This window comes from Podospora pseudoanserina, chromosome 5, assembly GCF_035222485.1.
Source record: "Podospora pseudoanserina strain CBS 124.78 chromosome 5, whole genome shotgun sequence".
In the NCBI taxonomy this organism is placed as follows: Eukaryota; Fungi; Ascomycota; class Sordariomycetes; order Sordariales; family Podosporaceae; genus Podospora; species Podospora pseudoanserina.
This window is the reverse complement of record NC_085924.1, coordinates 3633659-3657545: the sequence shown is the minus strand read 5'-3', so window position 1 is coordinate 3657545 and position 23887 is coordinate 3633659. Positions and strand designations below refer to the sequence as shown.

Sequence of the window (23887 nt, the reverse complement as noted above, 5' to 3'; positions counted from 1 at the left end):
GGTACATGGCTTTTTTTCTACCTTCCTTGTTTACGATCTGTATCACTCGATCTCAGACATCCAACACTGCAGCAAACCCACGGGGCCATACATACAGAGCGGTACCGAGTGGGAGAAAAAAATACACTCTTATTTTTTCTTTTTTTGCTTATAGAGTTGGGTTTTATGTTTGTGCTGTGTGATGATTACACTTACACAGCACGCGGCTATCGACTCACGTTGTGGGATGTGGTACATATCCATTTTGTGGGACCTGTCTCGAACGTGACCTTTTGGGGGAGTTTTAAGTCCTGGTTTTGTGGTTGATGAGGGGGGTCCCTTGGGAAAGGACCCTGAGTGTACGTAGGTGGTGGTTCAATATTTCTGGAAACGTGCCATTATTTTCTCGTACGAGAATTGACGCATTGTGGTGGCTTGAGGAGGCACGTTTCAGTGATGGGGGGACAAATGATAGACGAGGACTCGTAAAAGGAGTGAATGCCGGGGATACGCCGGTGCCCGAAGAAGCAGAAGAAGAATGGGAGCTGAAGGTTGGGTGGAGGTAGGTATACCTATAGGAATGACATAGTGATTCGGTGGGGGGAAAGAGGAAAAGACGATGTGTGTGTGTGTGTGCGGGAGGGAAGATAAGGTAGGTTGTGGTACGGAAGCGGATATGTGCATTCTTCTCAAGATGCCTTGCTGGGAGCGCTAGCGTATATGCAATGCACCTCACCTTGTACAGCTAGAGCCAAGCCCACGTCCCATGTCCCATGCAGTATGCCATGTACCATGTACGCCCATAAAGCAAACATGACAGCCTCCTTGCTTCACACCGCCTCCTCCTATTCGCCCGGGCTTTTGCGTGTCGAACCACGTCCCCTCCGCAAGAACTTCGATATCACATGCGCACAGGGCAGGGGGTGGTTCGGCTTTTGCTGCTGTTGAATGATATCAATGCCTGCGTGGTTTAGGTGTTCTTTTTCCTTTCTGTGCCGGCTTGACTCTATTCGCTTCAGCATGCCGCAAGAGCAACTTATATGCAGACCCATCCCAAACCAGGAGCCCCGGTGAGGGTTCACAAGTATCAAGTATGCAGTGCGTGCGTTCGCCACCATGGCCTTTTGGGGGAAATCTCGCGCATTCTTGACCGGTTTCCTTCTAAACGCCAATCAACATGTGTCCCTCGAGAAAATCTCATGCAGACCACAATGCCTGTCTTTCCCATGTCCGGGATTTAGAAATGTGACAGCCCGTCGCCAGAGAGCAGTGATGTCGAACCAACATGCAAACCTGTCAAATCGGCAAGGGTGGGGTGCGTCCGTATGACTTGCCTTGTTCTGTTCCACGGTACTGTTATTGCCGTCGACCCGGTCAGCACAACCTGATCGGCCCGCAACCCAAGGTCCAGGCCCTCGGGGCTCTTGTCAGCCCAGTCTGTGGCGTTCTCCGTTGGACAGGACTGTCAGAAAAGCAGGAAATCCTGATAGCCACAAGGTAAGCAAGGGATGACAGCAATGGCAGGGTTTAATAACGTATTATTTGGCTCTGAGAACACACAATATTAGGATAATGATGAACAGTGATATGGGACCAACCCCACCATGGCCAACGCCTACAGCCAAGCTGCCAATCCAGCGTGCTGTGATGTGTGATGGAACAAAAACCGGAGAAGAGAAATATGTAGAGAAATCAAACACCGTGAACCCCCTAAGAGCAGACCACAACGGAGTTTTTTTCGTTGCACACACTCCCACAAACAAATGCTGGCATAATCCGCAAATGATTTTGGACCGACCTGACTCCAAACGCCTAACCGACTGGGTAGGAAAGGGAAGGCTTAGTTATTAGACAAGAAGATTGTCTAACCCATATCTCGCATCCGGCCTTGCGATTACTCTCTGGATCTCGGCAGTGTCGAATACTTGGTTGAATATCTGAAAGTCGGTGGGGCAATTGCTGTTGGAAGAACTGGAGCCGCCCTTCTTCGACTTGCTGGATGAACCCCCCTTGGCCTTCTTGGCAATCTCGTCGAGGATGAGCTGCATGGTGCTTTGAGCGGGATCTTCAAAGACAAACATGACGCATCGGATACGGCCTCGGAGGTCGGGGTCGTAGAGGAACACTTCCCGCCAGAGCTCCGCTAGCTCTTGTGGTGGGTTCCGGTAGCCATTGCCCAACCCAAAGTCTCCAATCACGACGGTGTCATAGCGATAATAGGCGCAGATTCGAAGAGCACCCCGAAGCTTGTCCCTGACCATCTCCCGTTCGTCGGCAAACGAGTATTTTGTGCCGTTCTGCGTCAGTTTGGGCCACCGCGGTGGTGGGACGGAGACAACCGGGAGAGATCGCCATTGCTCCAGCGGGAGCTTCTCGTACTTATCGTGGGGCCCTCGGAAGACGACTGTGAGCCGTGTTAGTGTCGAGCAGCAGGCAGGCAACAGGTCAGAACACTTACCAACATCCTGAGACATGATCCCGGCACAGATGGGGATGGGATAGTGGTCGTTGAGGTCAGAACCCTGCCCTGGGGTAGCCAAGGCCGCTGCAAGGGTGCTTCGCCGGCAGAGGCGTTCCTCGTAGCCAACCGCCCCGGTCTCCCAGTCGCCCCCGGGACGCCTGTCGTTTGCCGCGCAAATGAAGGGGATAGAAGTCCCCGATTGGATCTGCCAGTTGATCGTCATGTCAACCGGGTCACCCGTGGACACGTCTGAGTTCGGGTTAGCATGCTGTATGACATGGTGTCCGGCAGTGGAGCGTCGTGCTTACAAAAGACGGGGGGTGTCACACTAGGGGGCCTGTCTTCGAACTGGATATCTATCAGAGGCTGACGGCAGATGTAGGAACAGGTCTGCCATCGGTTTGCGTATTCGTGTTTGATCAAGGGTGTGTAGTACTTTTTTGTCTCCGACGCAACCTCGGAGGGCTTGGGCTTGGAGGATTTGGAGCTGGAGGAAGGCATTGTGTGTGTGTGTGTGTGTGTGTGTGTGTGTGTGTGTGTGTGTGTGTGTGTGTTGTCTTTGGGGGCTGTTTGCTTGCGGCGAAGAAGGTAGTCCTGAACTGTCAAAAGACTATAGTCCTGGTAGAGACGGCACAATATGACCAAACCAAGCCCGAGTTCTAGTTCAGACTGCTTGCTTGTGCTTGCTGCTGATGGACAGACTGAAAACAGAGATGAGCTGGGAGGGATCCAGCTGCTTTATATGTGCCGATAACAGCAAGCAAGTCCGAGATCTCCAAAGCCCACAAGACGACAGCGGCCTAGGATGGCAACCTTGTTGCTTTGACCGAGTCCATGTGTCCATGTTGCAGCAGAACCCTCTTTTTCCCCCGTGTAACTCGACGGTTTGAAACATGCAAAAAAGCAAAGAAAGAGCCAAAACAACTTGTTTCGTCAGCTTCCAGCTTGGTTGAAAGAGAGAGCCAGCCTTCAGACATGGCCGGCCCCGACACACCGCAAGAGCCCTCGAGGTCGACGGAAAGCCGGGACCTTGTGAGGGAGGACAGAGCAAAAGCTGTTTTGCCATGGACCTCAGGCCGACGCAAGCTGCCGAGACTCATGGAATTGCGAGTGTCTGCTGTGTTGCATCGAGTGCGCCATCTTGAGTCTGAGTCAATCTGGTATTCCAGCGCCTCTTGGGAACCAAAGACATTGGCCCGCGCCTGTGTGTATGCGTGCCAAGTAGACCAGCGAGGAGATATACATGGCACACAAGAGCGGCCATCAATAGCTCATCGAGTCCGAAGTGAACCCCGGACAGCTGCTGAAACCAATAGACCAAGCAGTTGCGGTGAAGACCAATGAGGGCAAGACATGGGCCCTCCTCTCAGTTCGATCGAATGAGACGGCAATTCGTCGAGGATCTCTCAGCAATACAGGATCGACACGCGGGCCGTGGGGGAGTGAAAGATGGAGGGAGGTTTTCCAACCTAAAGAGCAAAAAGATGCGAAAAGCTGCATGTCTGACACTTCCATGACGGACTATTCCCTTGCGGGGCTGCTTCTGGTGCTTCTGCTAGAAAAAGAGGGGGTGTGGTCCATTGTCGGGAGCGGGGCAAGTGATCGCCATGGATGATGGATGATGGATGGCGGTTGATGGCTCCAGGGCTCGGAAGTGCGAGAGAAGACGCAGCGGAGGTTTCCAGAATGAGAGTATTTTTCAGATGGAGAAAAGGTGTGGTATCGACGGGTTGCATGAGGCTTCACCCTTTTCAGGTCTTGATGCCATATTTAGTGGTTGGATGGCACGCTGTCAGTGACGGCAGCAGCAGCCAGGGAGCCAGGTGATGGTGACAGGCAAGAATTCCGACCAATCACCAATGAGAGACGTCTCGAGAACGGCAGGTGAGGTTCGGATCAAAGATGGGACGACCCAGCGGGTACCCAGCTACTAGCTGCCCCCACTCCAGCCCATCCCCACTTCTCAGAATAGCCCCATCCATTCCATGTAGAAAAAATGCCAAGACCACAACCACACACACACACACACACACATACACACACACACACACACACACAAACACACACACACACACTAACACACTAACACACACACTCACACTTTCTCTCACTCACTCACTCACTCACTCACTCACTCACTCACTCACTACGAGATACCTAGGTATGTGGTGGACGACAGACGGGACCAGGATGCACCTCGCTTGATCTGGAATTCTTTTACTTTGTCCATTCTAGCTCATACGCTTATTTTCGATAGAGATCTGAGCAGCAATGCGGCCCTCCGTTCTGGGGTCTGCCATGCGGCCATCAGCAAGTCCCCTTGTCTCGCGTATCTCAATGCTCTCGCGCCCGAGTCACAGCTCCCGTCGATGTCTATCACACCAAGCAACCGCAACACCAGCACCAGCACCAGCACCAATACCGGTACAGCCAGCCCGTGCCATCTCTCAGCTGCTCAAGTGGAAACCTGAGCAAAACGTTGACAATGTGGTTGTCCACGGCTATGTCCGGTCTGTCCGTGGCCTGAAAGCCTGGCGCTTTGTCTCGCTCGCCGATGGTTCCTCGCTGGATCCTCTGCAGGCCGTTATCGAGTCCGGTCTGGCTGAAGGGTGGGAGCAATCATTCCGACACGTCTGTCTCGGTTGTTCATCTTGCTGATTCCGACATCTGTAGCCTGACTGTCGGCGCGGCCGTCCGACTCACCGGCTCCTGGGTTGCTTCTCCTGGCGCCGCACAAAGCCACGAGTTGCAAGTCAGGGAGGTAAAGGTCTTGGGTTCTTCAGATGCCAAGGTATGTGGCTCCCATGGCATACGCCCACACGACACCCACCCATTTCTGACAGTTTGCTCTCCAGACATTTCCCATTCAAAAGAAATATCAGACACCCGAGTACCTTCGTACTTTGCCGCACTTGCGGCCGAGAACACCGCTCAATGCTCTCTTGCTGAGATTGCGGTCCGAAGCCGTAACTTCGTTGACTCAGTTCTTTGCTCGCCAGGATTTTGTACAGACACACCCGCCCATCATCACATCGTCCGATTGTGAGGGTGCGGGCGAGGTCTTTACTCTGAACCCGGCCAATTACACGGCCGGCCAACCTGGCAAGGAGTCTGCTGATTCACAAGATTCTTTTTTCCGCTCCAAGAAGTACCTCACAGTTTCGACCCAACTTCATCTAGAGGCCCTTGCACAGTCAGTCGGCAATGTCTGGACCCTGTCCCCTGTATTCCGCGCCGAGCAGAGCGATACATCAAGACATCTCAGCGAGTTCTACATGCTTGAAGCAGAGATGAGCTTCGTCGACGACATGAACTCCGTCATGGACCTCGCTGAGGACATGATGCGTCAACTTGGCACGGATTTATACCAGTCAGACACAGTTAAATCTTTGCTGACACGGACACCCCATTTTGGCCAAGATCTGGCTCCGGCGGAAGAGGTTGACCGTCGTTGGCAGGGCCTGATGCAGCCAGACTGGCCCCGTATCACATACACGGAAGCTATTGACATTTTGAAGCAGCATGAAGACAAGTTCGAGCACAAGCCGGTTTGGGGTGCCGGCCTGCAGTCTGAGCATGAAAAGTTCATCGCTTCGACGGTTGGCAAGGACCGGCCGGTCTTTGTCACCAACTACCCCCGTGATATCAAGGCCTTCTACATGCGCCCAACCCGGGGTCCCGGCTCCGAAGATCCTTCCAGAGTCACAGTCGACTGTTTCGACTTGCTTGTTCCCGAACTCTGTGAAATTGCGGGTGGGTCAATGCGTGAGCACCAGTTGGAACCTCTGTTGGACATCATGACGCGTCAAGGGATCATCAAGTCTCCGTCAGAAACTGCATCCGAGGACGATTCTGGAAACGGCCTTCAGTGGTATGCCGACCTGCGTCGATGGGGATGCCCTCCCCACGGTGGGTTTGGCTTGGGCTTCGATCGGCTGCTGAGCTATCTGTCGGGGGTTCAAACGGTGCGAGACATTGTCTCATTCCCACGCTGGTATGGGCGATGCGACTGTTAAAAGCATGGCATTAAGGGATCGGGATGTCTTTCATTCACATCTTTGGTGCCGTTCACTGTGCCCTCTGTGCTACCTACCTGGCCGTCATGGCTTGCCTGCCCGCACCTCGTGACACCATATCACCGTCATTCCTCTCGGCGGTCCAAGTCCCTGATTGGAAACGCGTGATTCTGGTTCCCCTGCCAATACCGACGAGATCCACCCGAAGGCGCACATCACGCGAGGGACATCGGCCTTCATGTCAGATTTGACACGGCTACTCAACAATGGAATCTACCCGTGTGCGACGTTACCATCTTTACGGCCTTAGATGATGTTGGAAGCAGCGAACCGCTCCTCTTCACTGGGTCCAGGCGCGCGACTCCGGTTGCGTGCATACAAAAGTCGAGATCAGTTGATCTGCGGCCGGCGCGCTTTTGCCCCCCCCCTTCAACCAACCTCAAAAGATACCCAGCTCAATCCAAGTTTTGAATAACCACCCCCATGGACCATTTCCCTCCCTGACTCCCTCCCCGGGCTCAAGACATCTTGCTACAGGGTACATACGTTGTCGATTTGACTGCTAACCGGTGAGCAGCTGCCGCTTTGCGTCTTGCTTGTCTCGGGCTCTCGAAGAAGCGGTCAACGCGGGGCTTGTTGGTCTTTTTATGTGTGCGTCGGTGAGATCACCATGTAGAAATCTGGTTTCAGATGACGGAGTTTTATTTCCTGCCCTCTTCATTTATTTTGAGTGCTTGATGTTTATGGATGTCTATCCTGGCCGACGCCTCGTTTTGCCTGGCAGGGACAAGTGTCTTGGACCCTGATGGACTTTTGGAGTTTGATGATGCTCGGCCGTAGTACTGTTGGGAACTTTTGAGGTCTTGTGGTGATAGGATGAGATGTCGGCGTGCTCGCCAGTTGTCTTGTTATGGGTGGGTATAGTCGAGTGCCTCGTAATGACTATGCGAAGGAGGCACAAACTGACCACCTCAAGCATTCCGTCCATGGGCATGGAGTGGAGCTGTGGAGCTGCTTTTCCACACGATGCTGCTCCGTAAGGGGCTCAATAACCTGGTGCTGTTGTTTTCATCGCCTTGGCGGGGAGACAAGCGAGAAGGCACATCGTAACCACTGGATGATGACCTTTGCTTCCAACACTACCACAAGGCCAGCCATACATTTCCAGTCACAACCTCCAGTTAGCAGAAGTGACCAAGTGATAACGTCAGCGAGCTCGTGAGACAACCCACTATGGCAACTATCGTGGTGTTCAGCCTCAGCCTCCGCCTCTTAGACATCCTTGTGGGCTGTTAATAGAGAGGTCCCGTCACACATCCTCATCAGATGCTTTTGTACTGGATCCCTTTAAGCGCATTCTCTCATCAGATAGTCTGTCAACGTTGATATTTCTCCTTGCAAACCTCCCCTTGACAGGGATCTCTTTACGTCTAGAAGCTGTCACATACACAGACTGTCATAGAAACCCTGAGACCATATACCTACTCATAACATGTACATCATCACAACTTAGATAAGCTAAGTCTTTGTTCCAGCAGAGCCATGGCCCCGTCTAACATTAGTTCAAAAGAGGAAAGATTCCCCTTCCATCTCGGTTCTATCTTATCGATTCCCTCCTGCTCGGGCGCGAGACAAGCACGATACACCCCATCGTCACCACTCCCCTTTTCCGCCCCCAAATCTCGAGATACAAAGATAAATACTTACTCATATCGCAGGAAGGATGTACAGCCGACCGAAGACGCAAAGCCCCACTCCTTCCAGAGATGGGCTACATTACCGAAATTCTGTGGACAGGCTCGTATAGATGCACCAGTAGGGGTTCATGGCGGCGGGGGATGGCGGTGGTTTGTGGTGATGAGCTTGGGGGGTTGTTGAATCATGGCTTCTTGACACGTCGGTGAAGGATTCTACCCGTCTGTTGCAGTGCCTTGTATAACTTTGCAAGCCAGTGGCAAAGGGTGATGATGATTTGTAGTAATACCTAAGGTACCAAGGGGCATGTTGAGCTGTGTTGCTCATCGGACATCTTTTGTAGGCCTCTCTCTCTGTCTCTCTCTCCACATCCAGAAACGCTCCTACCAAAGAGACCTTTCTCATACCGCCAGATTTTATGTAGGAGAGACGTCATTATAGGTCATCTACAAACACATGAACGATATTCCTATCAACAAGACCCTTTCCAACCCCCTGTATTGATGCTCATGTTGCCCAAATCTAGTCCGTCCCAATCACAAGAGACACCATTCACATCCTTCTTCATAACAACACGCAGAATTATCAACTACCCAAATCTCTTGTGTTCTTACCTACTTGCTGCCAAGGCAACAAAGAGCGTTGAATCTCGATCTGCGTCAATTCAACCTTTTCGGCGTGGCGTTCTCGGTTGGCTGCTACAGCAACGGGATGGCTAATTCTTCCGCAGGGCACCTAGGTTTTCTCGTTTTACGCGAGAATGCTTGGCCCTGTGTTTATTCCATCTTGGCTTTCAGTAGGGCTTGAGGTATTTTAACCGGTCAGGTAGAGTCTCTTTATCCAGCCTTGGAGAAGGTGCGGTTGAGTGTTGGAAGGATTGTCTTGGCTTTGTAGAGTTCATAGGGCTTTATATTGCCAGCAGAGGTGGTTGGTGCTTGGTATAACTTGGCTCAGGAGATGTTTGCGGTTTTGGGGAGGTGGGAAAGGGGCTGACGAGAAACTTGGCTTTGGAAGGGTTGATATTGAATGGGTGGTTGGGCGTGTGGATGTTGGTTGGTGGGTTGTTTGATGCCTAGATGCAATGGTTATTGGAGATGGAAAAGAGTGCTGTCTAGGCATTTGTCAATACGAGTGCCTAGAACTGTTCGTTCGCTGCTGCCTATTAGCCACGTGTAAATGTTGAAGGGCAGACCCATGAAGGTTCCAACGGGAGTCTGAATGCTTGGAGAGGCTTGGAAGATGTTCTGTTGCTCTTGTTTGTTGCTGGCAATTTAGCAAGACCCCCTGCTGCACATACCGTTGCCTATTTCACCGTCATATCTGACGACCAGACACAAAAAGTATTGATGAACACTTTCCCCCGTCTCTGCTCCTGCCTTGTCATCCATCCTCGAGATCAGTGCCTACCTAGGTACCGCAATCAAGTGCCGAGAAGCCACCACTTCTTCTTCCAAACACCTCGGTGATATCACAAGTCCTCTGCAATAACCACGTCTCTCCGTCGATCGATCACCATATGCGGACACCATATCGTCGACCCCGAAAGGCGACGTTGCATCCCTCTCAACGCCGACATCTACAACCCACCACTTACCTGCTCCACGTTGTCCTTCCCGAGAACACAAGTGGCGATAGTATCACCCACTGCCTCACAATACCACGAATGCCGAGCCGATCTCTTCCATATAAACTCCCTCGCCCACCGACGCCGGCAGATGTCTTGGCCCTCCCATGTGTCCCTCCCTCCCCCAACTTCCCCCGACGTTATTCCCACGGTAATCCCCCAAAACACATCATCATGCCGGTTGTAAGCGGCGATAACGGAGGCACGGGAAAGGGACACCCATCTTGATCATCATTCAACGGGATAACTTCCCGTCCATACACCTTCCCCTGTGTGGTGCGGCAAGCAGCTTAATCAATCCACCCTACCGTGGCCTTCGATGCGTAGATAGATATTAGGCGATGTGACCTCCCTTATCCGACCTTGATATTATTCAAAGGCAAGGTACACTTTTTTTATTTTGCATAGGTGATTTGCCGCGGCGGTTGATCAACCTTTTCTCAGACTTCCGCGTGGGGCAAGAAATTCTTTCCCTTTTGACTACCTAACCCTGCCTTACCCGACTTCCCGTCCGGGAGTGTATGTTGATCATGCAGCCACACCTTCTTTCGACGCTCCAACAAAAAGTCACCTTCTGGGATAGAATCACACTGCTTCTTCGGAACGGGGTTGGGAGTTTCTGACGACCTAGACAGTCAGTTTCCCTTACGTACCCAACCCAGACAGCAAACCAAGACCCAGCGTTTGATGGATGAAAAGATTTGGCCGAGTCGGGGGACAAAGTCAAGTCAAAACAAGCCAACCTCTGCGCAAAAAGTCATCATTGTTGTCAACCTTGACCCACCCCCATCCATCCATTCTTCAACTCATGTCGTCACGACGCGACACGTATCCCTCCCTCCCTGTGTTCACTCCCCTCCCCCCCACCCATTCACCGAGGCCGCCTCTCTACCACCTTCCCCATTGTTAAGCTTACGAAACTCAAGCTTTTTTTTTTTTTTTTTTCGCTCTACCGACATGGGCGCCCGCTGCAACCATAGACGGGCAGGCCCACGATACAGTTTTTTTCTCCAACCGGCGAAAGTTCGGCGGTCGTCGTGGTTCAGAGACCCCCCTCCCATGATTTGTAAAAAGGGGGTTAAAAGGGGGTCTCGGTAGTTACAGCACATTACCCAAAAAGCGAAGATCATTGCCGCTTGTAGAGAGGTTACGAGGGAGCACGTTCTTAGAACAGGAACACCGTAAATCATCAAGAATTTTTGCCTGTTGTTGTTGACAAGACATAGTGTGGGGGGGCCGCGGGTTTGATCCGGTGTTTCTTTCTCCTGGCGTGATGTGATTGATGTCTTGTCTATTCCCTCCCCCCTCTCAGAACTATTGGGCAATCCAGCATCCGGGAAAATGGTCAAAAGTCACACACCATTTCCTCAAAACTTGACCCAATTTATCAGGCCTTCCTCGATGTCTTGTTGCAGCCGTGCACTGTATGTACTTGTTGAGCTGGTTTTTGACAATTGAAAACAGGTTGTGGACGCTGCGGCATACTCCGTCTCTTCTGCATCACTGCAACAGCAGCTGCCGATATTGAGCGGAGGAGCCGCGTGCTACGCTGCGGATGTCGAGCGGTGATCAGCCCCCAATCTTGACGTGACAGAAGAGGAGAGAGGGGAACATGAAAGAAAGAGGTTTGTGTCGCACAAAGTTTTGGGGTGGGTGGGTAGGTTCAAAAGTTGCTCTTTCGCTGCGATGTTGTTGATGATGGGATCTGATCCGATTTTGCCGATTGACCATTCATTGTCACTGCATACGGCCTGTGCAACCCGTGCAGCGATACGCTAGATACGCCAAGGCATGCTGTGGGTGTTGTTGCTATACACAGTAGTAGGGGAAGTGACAGCGGATTTGTGCCCCTGACTCGGGGGCTTGGGGGTTGAGGTGCCAACCGTCAACTGAAGAAAAACTCAGGTAGCTACCTACCGGCCGAAAGGTCCGACGGGGAAAACCAAGTTGTGAACTCGTGACAGTCGCAACTTGTGTGTGTTCAACTTGTTGCTCGTAGGACGGACGTCAGCTGTTCAACACCAAATAGAAAAGGCGCAGAAAGATCGGACTTGAGGGTTCGGCCCATCCCACATTCCAGAACATCGCATTTGTGTTGCACAAATGGGAATAATTCGTACTGTGTTTGGCCCCTTGTGACCAAGATTTGCCGACGGTAACTCGTCTGGGGGTAAACTTGCGAAAGTTGAGGCTGCCTACGCCCACACACGATGAGTAAAAAGAAAGTGACATGGAATGGATTTTTGTCCTGATCAAGAAGCTGAGAACCCCGCAGCCAAGAGGATATGCTTTTTTCCCCCCCCCCTTGTCCTTATTTGAGGCTTGGGTTCCCAATTCAAACGCTCGTGTAACCTCGGTGAATGGAAACAAAGGCCTCGTCGAATTAAGCTTAAGCATTGCTAGAGCCTCGTGGAGAATCAGTTTCGGTGATCCAACTATAGACCAGCCTCATTGGGCAATTGCTCCAGCACTCCTTCATGAGGCGTGCCCAAGGTTTCGGGGTCGTCTTGGAACCCGAGTTTTACGGTCAGAACATGTTGGTCCAATGGACGGCCACAGTACGCCTCATCGCCGAGTGAGCTCTTTGAGGCATGTCGAAATGCAGCTTTTTCCCGTTGCAGTCCCTCGTAAAACAAGCACTGCAGCTCAAGCGTCAAGTTGGGGGTTGCACGGTGCATAGTATGTTTGCCCACGCGAGCAGCCGCAAGCCTTGTACGCGGTGTTGCTGAGCGGAGGACCTATCGCCATAGTAGTTAGACGACGGCAGGGCACGTCGTCAGGCGTACGATGGTTCGGGCACACGATCGCAGCCTATCAGCCAGATGACCAGCAGATACAGGCCCGCCCGTGGTCGCATGGTATCCGTCCCAGCCGCCCGAGTCCGACTGTGACCTTCCTCGGTGGCTTTCTTCCAATTCGGACAGATAAGCCAACTCGTCTTGGGAGCCATGGTTGGTTGGTGAGGTAAGCTATGAGAAGGCTCGCATTCGGGGTTCGGTCTCGGCAGCTCACATCCCCAAAAGGGTTGATCTCTCATCATCTGTAACCATGCTCCTCGAGTCGGGGTGTGATCCGCTGCAGGGCTCCTCCGCTTTACGTCCGAGAAGCACGTCCGGTACTGCGGACGAGTGTTGTACTGGTGCCTCCTAGGTATTCCATCGAGATATTCCCTTCGTTGGCGCCCAACTTTGTGAGACAGAAGATGGGTAAATTGCAAGCGACTTATTATGGCAGGCCAGCCGCCTGATCGATCCGCCATGTGCTACATGCCAACCGCATGGTCAGACGCTGAGCTGAACCTGTTGGTGTTTCTGTGCTTGGGTCAAGCACTGGAGGAATCGAAACGGAGGGTTTGGCGGGGAACAGGAGGGCCGTTCCGGGGAGTGTATTTTTGGCGTCGCTCTTTGGTGCGTTATTAACCTTAAACAGACGACATGTTCCCCTCAATTGCATGCGAGGCTGACGGAGGCCGCCGCAAAGCTTGGTATCCCGTAATTACCGTATCCGCGTACCTTACTGATGAATAAGCGGCTTGCTGCCATTGGGTTCCGGCATTTTGGTCAGACTGAGGCACAAAGAAAAAGGGAATTTCCCCAGCGGAGACTTCTGACACGTTGTTGTTGTTGTTGCTGTTGTTGTTGTTGAGGTTGATGAGTGACTGATTACCAAGGCTCCGAACAAGTGAGGGAAAGTGACACGCCCAGAAAACTATTGACGCTTAAAATCATGCTTAACCAACAAGAAGCTTGGCCATGATTAGTCGTCAGGTATTATCTCCTGATTCGGCCTGCATTTCTATACCAGTCACACCTTCCCTTCAGCGCAATGCTCTGCCAGTGCCACCACCCACAACCATCCACAACTGCCACTGCCAAGCTTCCAAATGCCACTTCTCTTTTTCAAAGTGCCTTGGCTCGACGGAAAACCGGCCTTCTTTGCGGTGCCCAGCCGGGACCGGAACATTGACCACTTCAGCTGACCTCAAGCATCTTGTTTTTTTGTTTTTGTTTTTTTATCACGAACAGCAGCAAAAGTCCGCCCCTGGCCTCGATCGACATGACTGACACGACGGGGAGCAGTTGCACAAACTCAACCTAGATCTTGACGCATACCCTGCCGTCACCAACAGCACCAACAACGAATGATACTCCGGACAAACAAGTAAAAGCCCTGGTGTGATGGCCGACTTTGTTGGCTCGCCAAGCTGCGAGGATCTTTCCGAGGGCGTCGCCTTACTGGGCCAAATATTACGACTGCCACACTGTTGCTCACTCACCTTTCCGAGAGGCGAGAGGCACAGCTTCAAGCTTAAGCATGCCCTCACATTTCCAACAGCCGCATCTGTTGTTGCTGTTGTTGCACAAACTTACACAAGGTCCCTGCGCCTTGACTGTTCATTTTTTTTTTTGATACTAGGCTCCGGCGCATAACAGCCGTGGTGGTTGACATAGTCAGATGAAAATGATAGTAGGACCTGACTATTGATCATAACTGTCTGATCTCACTTCAGGCAGTGAAACTAAAATGTCGTCGTCGTCGTTGCTGTTGACGAATAATTGGGCTCGCTTCCGGCAACCATATTCCGCCGTTGCCTACCCCAGGATAGCATGGATCGCGGCAGGCGGGAGCAGTGACGAATTCCGATCTTGGGTTCGCATCTTCGGAACGCGAATACGATTCACTTGGTACGCTAGTGGATAAAGGATCTGACTAATGGGGCGCCCAACTGCAGACACCCTGCCCACAGGACAAACAACGATGGCCAACGACATTTCTTCTTCATCAGAGGCACACACGCTTCACCACGCCTCGTCGAGGCTCTCATTGTGCAGTTACATTCGCAGTTGTTGCTTCCACAGTGACAAGCAGAGGAATTGCTAGCTGCAGTGTGCCACACACCCCACAGGGTACCGGTACCTCGCGGCAAGCCACACTCCAAGTTTAAAGTGTTGCCCAGAAACGGCCAAGGCCATCACGGCACATCCCAAGACAAATTGCGACAGGGATTCCTCCTCATGTGGGGGCGCTGGTGTTTTGTAATCAAGTCCACAGCTTTTCCAGAAGGTGTTCACACCCGCTCGAAAAGGTTTACCCGTACGGATGTCCTAAGCGAAGCGAAGCTTACTCGGTCGTCCGTGTGGGCGGACATGTCAACAACGACGGGACTGACGGCACACCCGGCGCCTCGCGGGTTTCAAGGAGAGGGGTGTCTCGTCACGAGCTGGTGGAGCGAGCAGCAGTTCCCTCTTCGGATTCGGAGTCACGGGGTCTTGTCAGCGACCTTTTGATCCGAGAAAGATGCCAAGTTGGCCCAGAGTCGCAACATTGGGCGGCATGATGGATGGAGCATGGAGGCCAAGGCTGATGGCTTGAAGGGTGATCCAGGCAAATGCCAATCACGCTAGCATGGGGAGAGAGAAATAAGCTTGAAATCCTATCCCAAGCCGGTATTTCCATGGCAAATCCGTACAGGGGTCCATCTGCCTTTTCTCGTTTTTGTTATTCACACTTTTTTTCCCTCCTGGATTGGACCCCTTCTTTTTACCTAACGTCTGACATGACAGTGAGATTTCCTAATCAGGCGGTTATTCCACACACCCAATGGGAAGGGGGAGAAGATGTCCAAAATATGTCAAGTTTTCGGCTTCGGAGGTAACCAAGGCGCTTAGTTCCGATGACAGAGGAGAAAAGGTGGGAGCACAAAGGGGTCAGCAAGTGCAGTGCAGTTGTTCTTTCAAAGTGAACAGGTTGCAGCTTTCCACGTGCGCCTTTTGGGACGTTGAGATAATGTTTTGGGCTAGACTTGGATAGGGAACTGGAAGCGGGCACTAGTCAAACTTCGAGCAGGACCCAAGTGTTGGCGTGCGTGGCCCAAGAGTCTTGGAACTTTGGGGGGGGAGCCATTGATATCAATCACCAAGACCAAGTGGACTTCTCGGACCCAACGGTTGCGAATATTGATAACCACATTGCGCCCCCCTCTTCTCCTTAGCGTGGCGATCCAGATGTTGGTAAATTGACAGCAAAGAACACAAAAGCTCGGCAGGACGTTGTGCGACAATAGACCTTCGCAACAACTTCAGTTGCTGCTGCTGCTCCTCTCTTGTGACACACAACAAAAGTCCAATTACCTACAAGGTCCAACAACATGTGGATTGGGGGAGGGGTGTGCGTGTTACAACGATGAGTCCCGGTCAGGTCCGAGGTCCAAGCGATTCATAACAACAACAGTTGGTGGAGTAATAATGATGATGGGTGAGATGATAAGAGTTTTGTTCGGAGATTCATCATCAACCCAACTGCAAGAGGCAACTGCTCGTAACCAGCTGCTCGTAACCATAAACGGATCATCTCAGGACCAACGACATCCGACATGTGTGACACAAGGGCCTACCCACCACCTTGCTTGGGTAGAATTCTGAGTATCTCTCCGCCTGGTGGACTGAAAAGGAGGCAGAAATGAAGCGAGATCTAGGCCCCCTCTCCCCTCTCGTAGGACTCATTGATCTGTAAGAGCTTACGACACACTTTCTGGACAGGTGGAGTGCTGAACCAAAAAGTGAAGTAATTTTGGCCAGGGATGAAAGGGACAGAGCTTCGCGCCTTTTTGCTGTGGAGTTGGTCCTGGCTGTCCTTTGCTCCGCTTTTCTTGGCCTTCTTGGCCTCGCTGCTTGGCCCTCTTGGCTTTTGCTTGGCATTCTCCGCTCCGGGAGGGGGGGCGTGGGACGAGTGATTATGAGAAGATGAATTGCATTTCACCTGTCATCAGTGTCTGTGCCTGTGCCAGATCAACTCGGATTGTTTTAAAACTGACTTGATCTTTCCGAAGGTAGGCAAGGATGGAGAGATGGAGGGAGGGAGGAACCCTCGTATCTAGCTGTTTCAAAATGGTGCTGTTCACGGCCTCATTTTCTCCAATTTCCATCTGATGATCTCCCAGAGGCAGGCAGGCACCAACAGCCAGGACCAAGACGCCCCCCCGTCTAACCTTTTTGCCAGACCTGAGGCATCGCTCGGCTTGGCATGGTGCTTGGTGGGCTTGGAGTGGGTTCTCTCTAGCGGGACACCCTTCTGAAAGCTCCCACATTCCGAGACACCCATGTGCCAGTGGGCGCATCGTCATCGACCTGCAGCGGATCCGCACCACCAGCCGCCAACCGCGGTGCCCTCACGCACCTTATTTCCACTGCCTTTTTTTTTTTGGTCATTTTCTCGATATAAGTCGAAACGTCCCGATACAACCCGCGCGCATCGCCCTGCACCTAAAGACACTTTTCTCGGTTTTTGCATTTCCCTGGGTCTCACCGTCCACCGTTCACCACACCACGACTAACTGTCATCGCCGTTACCTTTACTAGCTCGCTGAACAAGCGGTTACTCACGTTCCCACATAACACACAACACAACATAACAAAACAAAAACAAGACACATTCTGATAGGTACGCTTCCAGCTTGTTTTCTTCCTCGTCAACTTTCCTATTTCGTCTCTTGAAACACAGATAACAACGCGTTGCGAGTGCAAGTGCAAGTGCGAGTGCAACTGTATCCCCTGATAATTCTCCATACCGGATCTCAAAAAGGGCAGGCTTCTGTATCCCCACGACTCCCCACGACCTTCGTCCCCATCAAGTGTATGCGGACGGGGACATGGTGAAGCGTGGGACTGTGTGTGCTCCGCCCATGGCCGTGCTGCTGTAACCCTTCGCGTCTCGTGAGCCTGACGTGGTCGACGACACAAAGACACAAGGCGAGGAACCACACCCCAGGGTTTGACGTGGGAAGCTGTTTATGCGCCCAAAAGGCTGCTTGTTGCCTGCCGTGTGCCGTCGTGTGCCAGGTATCGCCAGCCAAGGGCAATGCTTCGATCAAGCTTCTGTCACTCTAGCACGTCCACCTCTCTCCTCTCCTCCACATCTCTTAAAAAAGAAAAAAAAAGGCTATAAATCCACGCTGAGGCTTAAAACGCCCGTCGTCTCTCTGCCAAGCCCTCACCCCTTACACGTCTCACGTTTACCTAATTCGCTCCCACAGGTTATGGACCCGCTATCGGCTCGGCTTGCCTCTTCATGAATCCACCATAGGAAGGGATAAACATTGACACTGGTTACATCATATCACATAGGGTTTTGCTGTGGCGCCTTTAAGCTTCTTGTCGACAAAACTTGCTCGAGGCTCCAGTCCTGAATGGTGGTGCAATAAGTTTGGCAGTTGAGGAGGAAAGGAGGATATCTTGGTTGACTATACAGTCTCTCTTTCTTTGGCCCAACGGTCCTGGGTTGCATCAACCTACATCTTCCAAAGCACTATCCCCCACCATGACGACAATGGAGACATATCACGGCATGGTCAAGACGCCTGCCGACGCCATCAAACTTTTCGAGGCTTGCCGACTGGGACTTTTGCCTAGAGTTCAAAGAAGATTGTCCGAAAAGGAACGGCAACAGATTCGATCCGGGTCGGTTTATGTCTGGGATGAGAGGGAAGCTGGCATGCGGAGGTGGACTGATGGAAAGTCATGGAGCGCCAGCCGTGTGTCTGGGAGTTTTTTGACATACCGCGAGATGGAAGGCAAGCGAGGGAATGGTTTTGGGAACTCGAGGAGGGGGGCTGGGAGAACTCCGGATTCTGGTCGTGGCAGTGATGAGGATCAGGATGATGGGGAGCCAGACAGTTTGGCGGCTGGCTACCGCTACAAGACTGACGGCCTTATGAAGCAATCGTTCAGCATCACCACCTCCAACTCTCAGCATCTTCACCTCATTTCGTACTACACCAGAAATTCACAGAACTTGCAGACACCGAGCACCGACCCCCAACTACGAGGCATCATTCCGCAGAAGGGCATGTACCCCGAGTCGAGCCTGAACGATCAATCGGCCTTGACACGGTCGCCGATGCAGCAGCCGCCCTACCCACCACAGGTACAGCAGCTTCATCATCTTCCCCCAGGCTACCCGGGATATGCTCCGCATCCCGCTCACCACGGCCATTATCAACCCTGGCCACCGTCGCCGGGAACGACACCGCCCTACGGTCATCCATACAATGGTCACCACCACCCCGGCCACCCAGTTCATCCTGGTGCCCATCCAGCACCATACGGTCACCATCTTCCCCAGCTGCAATATGGCCCTCCACCACCGCCACCACCTCAACAGCCATATCACTCGGCAAACCATCACCAGTACGAGCGAGAAAGAGCGCCCACTCTTCCACCATTGCAACTGCCTCAGCAGCGGCCACCACAACCACCGCCTCAGCTCCCTCTTCCCGCCCCAACTCCATCTCAGCCGCCTCACCACGCCCCATACTCCCAGCCAGGATCTGTCTCAACACCCATCTTACCACCCAGAATAGCACCTCTTGGCTCTCCCCGATCTCGGCAGCTTCAAGCTAAGGCCAGAGAAGCCATCTCGGACCCGAGACTTGCTCTCAATGGTGGGATCCAGCTCGCCCCAGTCCAACCACCCCAGCAACACCAACAGCCACCACCAATGCGTCCAATCATCACCACACACACGGCCAGCCCTCCCAACAGGGCCCTTTCTGTCTCGCCAAATTCCGACGGTCGAAACCGTGATCCAACAAGCGCAAGCACAAAAGCGAGCTTGTCAGCACTGCTTTCTCACCCTACCCCGCCGCTGACCAACGCCTCCTCGGCGGTGTCGTCTGAGCCTAACAGTGCCGGGCCGTCGGTGGGTGGCGGGTCGAATTCGGCGAATAGCTCGCCGAGGACGGCGCATGGGGGGGTTGGGAGGCCGCCGCAATTGCCGGCTATTCATGACTTTGCGAGGGTGGAGGCGGGGAGCATCGGGAAGCTGAACAGTAACTTTCGGGGGTAGGAACCAGGTGGGATGATATGGGTACAGACATGACGGATGGATGATGAAGAGTACGGGTTTCTTTTTGAGTTTTTGTGTGATAGGTTACAAGGGTTGGGTACATTGAACGGTACAGAGCAATACGGGATGGGAAATGGATAAGGATAGGGAAGCAAAGAGGAGAATACCCCTGAAGCGAGAAAGCCAAGTTTTTAGTTTTTGTGTGTTTGAGTTTTAGGGATATACATGATGTGGCGTTTTTGAGTTTCAACAGGGGGGGAAGAGAAGGGAATAATACCTGCATGGATATGTGTTTTTTTGAGGTTTGAGTTGATGGTGATCAGGGGGGGGGAGATGATAAGGTTGTACATAACATGAAGGGGAAAGGGAAGGGGTGTACATACATATGTTGGGGGGAGGGAATAGTTGTATGTAAACAACGGATGGTTAGTAAAATATGAGAGGAAGAAGAAGGAATAACCAGAAGGTTTGGATGATTAAGAGTAACTTGGGTGTGGTGACATGCATGAGAGGGTACACTGATGAGGGCAGCAGAAATCATGAAACCTTGCTCGCTGTGGACATATGCTCTATCAAACCATCACTTCGCTAAATCGTCTAAGAATAAAATCTTGCTCCCAGGTCTTGAACCCCTTTGTTATATGCAGAAAATGCCATGGTTTTTGTCCATCCTTTACTTCCACACTCCATTACTGGCACCTGCTAACTTCCAAAGCAAAAGACAGCTCCACTCACTAACCATTGTCGGGCCCGGCCGCAAACCTGCTGACGTTCACGTCAGTCTCCTCGCAGGCCCTCGCCCCCAGCGCCTGCTGCCGTTGTTGTTGACGTTTCCTCGCGCGGTTGTCCCTCTGTGACTGTCGCTTGCTCACGTGGCTGTCCCTCGATGGCTGTCGCTGTCGCTGTCGTTGTCGCCGTCGCTGTCCGCTCCGCTATCTTCGCTGGAGAGGCAGGAGGATCAAAAGGAGGCATAGGGGGCCTCCGAGGCAACTGCCGTGCTGGCTCGGGAGGTTGTGCCGGTCTAATTTCCCTCACTCCGGCTGGGCTGGGGAGGCTTCGGTCGGCGTGGCAGGGTTAGTAGGCGGAGTCGTCTGGTGCCTCCAGCTTCTTCAGCCAGACCCCCCCAAGTTTCCGACCTGCCCTGAGGTGACACCGATCGACTCGCGACTCTTTTCAGGGTTGAGAACGCCGCTTTTGATTCTCGAAGACGTGGTCTTTTTCCCATGTTTTGGGAAAGACCAATAAAAACGCCGGGCTTTGAAGCAAAATGCGTTGGTAGCTGAGATGGTTAAAAGACATTTCCGAATAACCTAGACCCGTGATAATTATACCTCAATGCCCTAATCGCAGTTTCCATCTCATTGTCACGCATATTGTGGGCTACAAAATAGGGGAACTTACACAGCTTAACCATGTACGGTGTCGGAATGGTGCCTTGAAGGAAGGTCGCAATATCTCTTTCGGAGCTCCGCAGGGTCTGCTTGAGAAGGTCAACATTGACCATCAGCAAATGCTGCGGCCTCTCGGTCACCGAACTTCCTGAACTCTTCCTTGGGCTTCTTGGCGAGTGTGGCAGAGTTGTCCTCCCACCATTTCTCCAGCCCATCGATTGGCTCCAAATGATATTTAACTTTGTCCACTGGGAGGAAAGGGCCTAGGGATTGATTGCGTCGGGGGCGGCGACAGTCGCTGAAACGATTGGAGGCACCGGCCCGCTTGGGGTCGTCCTTTGAGTGCCAAATTCAACCTGCAAAGAGAATCCAGCCTCCTCCCTGGTTCTTGGGGAGATGGAGGGGACGCTATCAGCCCGCTCAAGAACCCACTCTCTCAAAGCGGGTAGAGCTGCCGGGTTTGACTCTAGGATTGACCTGCTGTTTTTTAAACCAAATCCTCTACAGTTTGGTCAAAAAGCGGTAGAATCCATGATTTCAGCGCCAGTGTTTGGGGTAAGAAGAACCGCGCACACTGGTCCGTGAGACTTGATTAATGCCTGGTTGAATAAGAGAGCGCTGAAGACTTCGAGAAAGTTCCGCCGAGGCCAAGTTTGATGATGATGATGATGATGATGGGAGAGGAAATCATTTTTCGGTCCCCAAAGGTTCTGAGCGGCTGGGTTTTCAAGACGAACTGTTGGGCTCTACTTGCACCCATGACAGCCATTGTTTGTCGTTGCCCATCTGACGTGGAATGCTCGCTTGGACTATCATGGCCTGTTTGTCCACAAAAAAAAAAAAAAAAAAAAAAGAGGAATCATAAGGTGGGTAGCCAAGCTAAAGCCATCCTTACCTGCGGTGCCAAAGCAATCAAGTCATAATGAACAACACACATCTGAAACTCACTGAATACGCTTTGACAAGGAGTCACAGAATGTTTCTGTCATACTAAGCTGGGCTTGTAAAAGCATAGGTACCTACCAAGGGAGTCAGTAGTCCACCTAAAGATGCAGTTGTGCCGGCCTATGAAATTCGCATACTTGACAATCAATTTAGTACAACAGTCCGCATCTTGGTATTGAGCTACTTCTCTTCACACGCACAATCTCTCTTTTCCTGTTTAGCTGGTTCCAGTGTATGATCTATTGGCCATTCCATCAACTATACCCAACCCAGAGCCTAACGATACACACACATGCAGTAGAACCACCCAGGTGGTCAGCCAGAGCTTATTCCAGTCAAGATTAGGACCTAACTGGATAACCTGAAGGTCATGCTCTATCCCTTTGAATCTCCCATCTTCAAGAAACCGATCCGGCGGGCTATCCGGCACAGCATCATAGGCCCCAGGCCCCCCCAGCTAAAGCAGTCATGACAACCACCCACCACCGGATGCAAAACGCCATCATTATCTCCTTGACATGTTCCGAATCCACATCCACACACCACCTCTCCCCAGAAATAAAGCCTAATTCTTCCCCGACATGATCGCCATTTGTCTTGGCCATTATCCCCCACGATTTCTGTAGGTGCCCGATCGTCTCTCCAACAGCGTTTCGGTCTACCACAGGCATCCAATGGAATTGGAGCGTGATCCGCATCGTACTCTTCCCTGACCCTTGACGTTCCCCATCGTGAGCCATCCATCCGATTTGCACCCAAGCATCGATATGCGCAGAGACCCCGCTCCCAAAAGCTATGCAGCTTTGGATCCACCGCTACCATGTTCCAGTTGGCGTAATCTGGAATTGTTCTCTCAAAGAAGACAGAGAATAGCTTTCTCGCTACATCCCCTTCATCCCGAAACTAGTGCCGCCCTCCAGGTATTTCCCCGGATAGAAGAGCACATTCCCATAAAGCGTCAAACACCGTTCAATCAAGATCTTGTTGCTAGCACTCTTTTGGTTTGATACCACGGGAATAATGTTGTGGTTTATCGTGTCCGACCTTTGAAATGATGTCGAGTGGTGTGAGGGTGGGCCTTGGTGCTTGTCAGGATTCTCAAGACATGCAAGGTGGTGGTGGTGGTGGCGGGGGTGGGTGACGTTTGTTGTTGTTGTCGCTGTTGTTGTTGTTGTTGTTGTTGTTGTTGTTGTTGTTGTTGTTGTTGTTGTTGTTGTTGTTGTTGTTGCTGTTGTTGTTGCTGAGGCCATCACGGAAGATTGGATATTCACCAGTCTCCCCAGCAGGTCTTGAACACCACAGTTTCAGAAAATGCGGCACCAGAACCCCTCCTGCGGCAAGATCCTCGGCACGCGAATTCCTTTGCCTGACGGCGAAAGCCAACGCGGCGTAGTCGGCTCTGAAAAGAGCCACCTTTTGCAAATTCCCAAACGGCCTCCAAACCTCCCTGCTTCTCCCCGGTCAACTGCTCATAGTTTTCTTCAAAAGACTCTTCAATGGCGTCGGTGTACCCGATTCGTTTGTCGAGTTGCTGGATTGGTGAAGGGAGAATGTCGGACTCCTGATCTGGCCGCAATTCTACCTGGTCGCGGATGCCCATGCCCTTGTTGCGCCGTGGTTTTGTACTTGGCGCCATCTCGGATGGACGGAATGAGAGAACAGGTTGCGATGAAGGTCGATCAAGCGCCTCGGTCTGCAAAAGTAGCGAGGTTAGGTGGATTGCGTACAATCGAGGCCGAAATGTTGATGGGAAGCAGGGCCAGAAAGAGAGAGTAGGAGATGAAGAAAGACAGAGTAGGAGACGGAGCAAAGTCAGAGGATGTCTTTGGGAATTACTAGGCATTGGTCGAAAGTCTAAATCTTGAATGATTCATCGCTGTGTTGACTTTTCATCTTTGATTCCACATAGGCGCAAGCCACTCAAGCTGATCCG

General features: G+C 52.1%; 3 protein-coding genes across 3 annotated transcripts; 2 read left to right on the top strand and 1 right to left on the bottom strand.

Moving 5' to 3' along the window:
• Positions 1 to 1502: 1502 nt before the first annotated feature.
• On the bottom strand, positions 1503 to 4214 carry QC764_508790 (uncharacterized protein). The gene is made up of 3 exons (XM_062948135.1): positions 2749 to 4214; positions 2438 to 2689; positions 1503 to 2383 (listed from the first exon to the last, which is right to left on the bottom strand). The coding sequence occupies exons 1-3, from the start codon at positions 2939 to 2941 to the stop codon at positions 1827 to 1829; spliced, it is 1002 nt and encodes a 333-aa protein (XP_062799542.1). The 5' UTR covers positions 2942 to 4214; the 3' UTR covers positions 1503 to 1826.
• Positions 4215 to 4432: 218 nt separating this feature from the next.
• Positions 4433 to 8272, top strand: SLM5 (asparaginyl-tRNA synthetase). Its single transcript, XM_062948134.1, has 5 exons — positions 4433 to 4541; positions 4562 to 5049; positions 5114 to 5231; positions 5296 to 7370; positions 7433 to 8272. The coding sequence occupies exons 2-4, from the start codon at positions 4712 to 4714 to the stop codon at positions 6454 to 6456; spliced, it is 1617 nt and encodes a 538-aa protein (XP_062799541.1). The 5' UTR covers positions 4433 to 4541; positions 4562 to 4711; the 3' UTR covers positions 6457 to 7370; positions 7433 to 8272.
• Positions 8273 to 18091: 9819 nt separating this feature from the next.
• On the top strand, positions 18092 to 19618 carry PTH2 (Gluconate transport-inducing protein; the record flags this gene model as incomplete). Its single annotated transcript, XM_062948133.1, has 1 exon — positions 18092 to 19618. The coding sequence occupies one exon, from the start codon at positions 18092 to 18094 to the stop codon at positions 19616 to 19618; it is 1527 nt and encodes a 508-aa protein (XP_062799540.1).
• Positions 19619 to 23887: the final 4269 nt, after the last annotated feature.

Coding starts and splice junctions, on each gene's coding strand:
- QC764_508790 (XM_062948135.1), bottom strand. CDS start 2,941: ATGCCTTCCTCCAGCTCCAAATCCTCCAAGCCCAAGCCCTCCGAGGTT. Junction 2,690..2,748: donor TGTGACACCCCCCGTCTTTT/GTAAGCACGACG, acceptor ACCCGAACTCAG/ACGTGTCCACGGGTGACCCG. Junction 2,384..2,437: donor GATCATGTCTCAGGATGTTG/GTAAGTGTTCTG, acceptor CACGGCTCACAG/TCGTCTTCCGAGGGCCCCAC.
- SLM5 (XM_062948134.1), top strand. CDS start 4,712: ATGCGGCCCTCCGTTCTGGGGTCTGCCATGCGGCCATCAGCAAGTCCC. Junction 5,050..5,113: donor GAGTCCGGTCTGGCTGAAGG/GTGGGAGCAATC, acceptor CGACATCTGTAG/CCTGACTGTCGGCGCGGCCG. Junction 5,232..5,295: donor TGGGTTCTTCAGATGCCAAG/GTATGTGGCTCC, acceptor TTTGCTCTCCAG/ACATTTCCCATTCAAAAGAA.